The following is a 1,626-nucleotide window of genomic DNA, read 5'->3' on the forward strand; positions in this document are numbered from 1 at the left end:
ACATAAATCTGTGGATCTGTGTTTGATTACTCTGCCTGGCTTTCTCAAGGACCAGGATGTGACACAAACATCTGAATTATGGAACTGAAAGTGAAAGTAGTCAAACTGAATTTTTAATAAACCAAAATACAGTTTCAAAGTAAATTAATTCAGAWACAAAACTTTAAATTCAGTATCAATTTAGTGAAATTTATTTTCAAACCAATGCATTCAATTTCTAATTCTGCACATTCAGATTCAATTCCTGCTGGCACAAGATTTATCCCATACGACGCTCTGACCCCGTGTCTGTCTCCGGTCTGTCTCCTGTCTGTCTCCTGTCTGTCTCCGGTCCTCTGTGTCCTCAGGAGTACAAGAGGAAGCAGATCGAGGAGCAGCGGCAGGCGGAGCGGCTGCAGAGGCAGCTGCAGCAGGAGCGAGCGTACCTGGTGTCTCTGCAGCAGCAGCAGCAGGAGGCGCCGCGCCCCCCGCAGGACAAGAAGCAGCTGTACCACTACAAGGACCAGGCGCCGGGCAGCAACGACAAGCCCGCCTGGGCCAAGGAGGTACGGGTCCTGCTGCTCACAGATCTGGACTTTAAACCTGTTAAACCCKTGTTCTGATCCCAGGAAGAAATGAGAAGAATTTATTCTCAAATAAAACTGAATCATCGTTGGTTTGGAACAGAGGCAGAGAAGTTGCTGGAACCAAAAACTAAAGATGAATTTATTTTCCTTCATGTTTCTCTTTGTTTTCAGGACAGATTCTCAAAGGAAGCAGCTCAGAGTTCTTCTGATTTAACTTGATTTTTCTGTCCCTGCAGCTGAATCTGTCCACAGACCTGCAGGAAAACAGAACTTTGTCCTAAAAGTGTCTAAACTTTAAACCTTTCCCACCTGCAGGAGGACAGACTGAAAACAACCAGCTGCAGGTCTGTGTAGATCTCTAACTCCACCCAGGTCAGAGACACCTGAAGATACAGACTGATTCTACAGGTCCTCCTGTCCTCCATCTGTCCTCCACCTGTTCTAATGGAGGACAAGTGGAGGACAGATGGAGGACAGGATGGGGACAGATGGGGGAAGATGAAGGACAGATGGAGGACAGACGGAGGACAGACGGAGGACAGATGAAGGACAGATGAAGGACAGAAAGAGGACAGATGGAGGACAGATGGAGGACAGATGGAGGACAGAAAGAGGACAGATGAAGGACAGATGGAGGACAGATGGAGGACTGAAAGAGGACAGATGAAGGACAGATGGAGGACAGATGAAGGACAGAAAGAGGACAGATGGAGGACAGAAAGAGGACAGATGGAGGACAGGTGGGAGACAGATGGAGGACAGAAAGAGGACAGATGAAGGACAGGTGGAGGACAGGTGGAGGACAGATGAAGGACAGAAAGAGGACAGATGGAGGACAGAAAGAGGACTGATGGAGGACAGATGGGAGACAGATGGAGGACAGAAAGAGGACAGATGGAGGACAGAAAGAGGACAGATGGAGGACAGGTGGGAGACAGATGAAGGACAGAACGAGGACAGAAAGAGGACAGATGGAGGACAGATGAAGGACAGGAGGGGGACAGATTGAGGACAGAAAGAGGACAGACGGAGGACAGAAAGAGGACAGATGGAGGACAGG

The 1,626-nt window shown here is 48.5% G+C and overlaps 1 protein-coding gene across 1 annotated transcript in view; it reads left to right on the top strand.

Moving 5' to 3' along the window:
• Window positions 1-1,626, top strand: part of tnikb (TRAF2 and NCK interacting kinase b) — a gene marked incomplete at both ends in the record, with an annotated part of 26,408 nt that overhangs the window by 20,811 nt on the left and 3,971 nt on the right. The window contains 1 exon segment of the mRNA XM_014030193.1: window positions 348-545. Within this exon segment, the coding sequence (XP_013885647.1) occupies window positions 348-545 (198 nt within the window).

Source organism: Austrofundulus limnaeus, unplaced genomic scaffold (genome assembly GCF_001266775.1).
Source record: "Austrofundulus limnaeus strain Quisiro unplaced genomic scaffold, Austrofundulus_limnaeus-1.0 Scaffold1014, whole genome shotgun sequence".
NCBI classification, from domain to species: domain Eukaryota; kingdom Metazoa; phylum Chordata; class Actinopteri; order Cyprinodontiformes; family Rivulidae; genus Austrofundulus; species Austrofundulus limnaeus.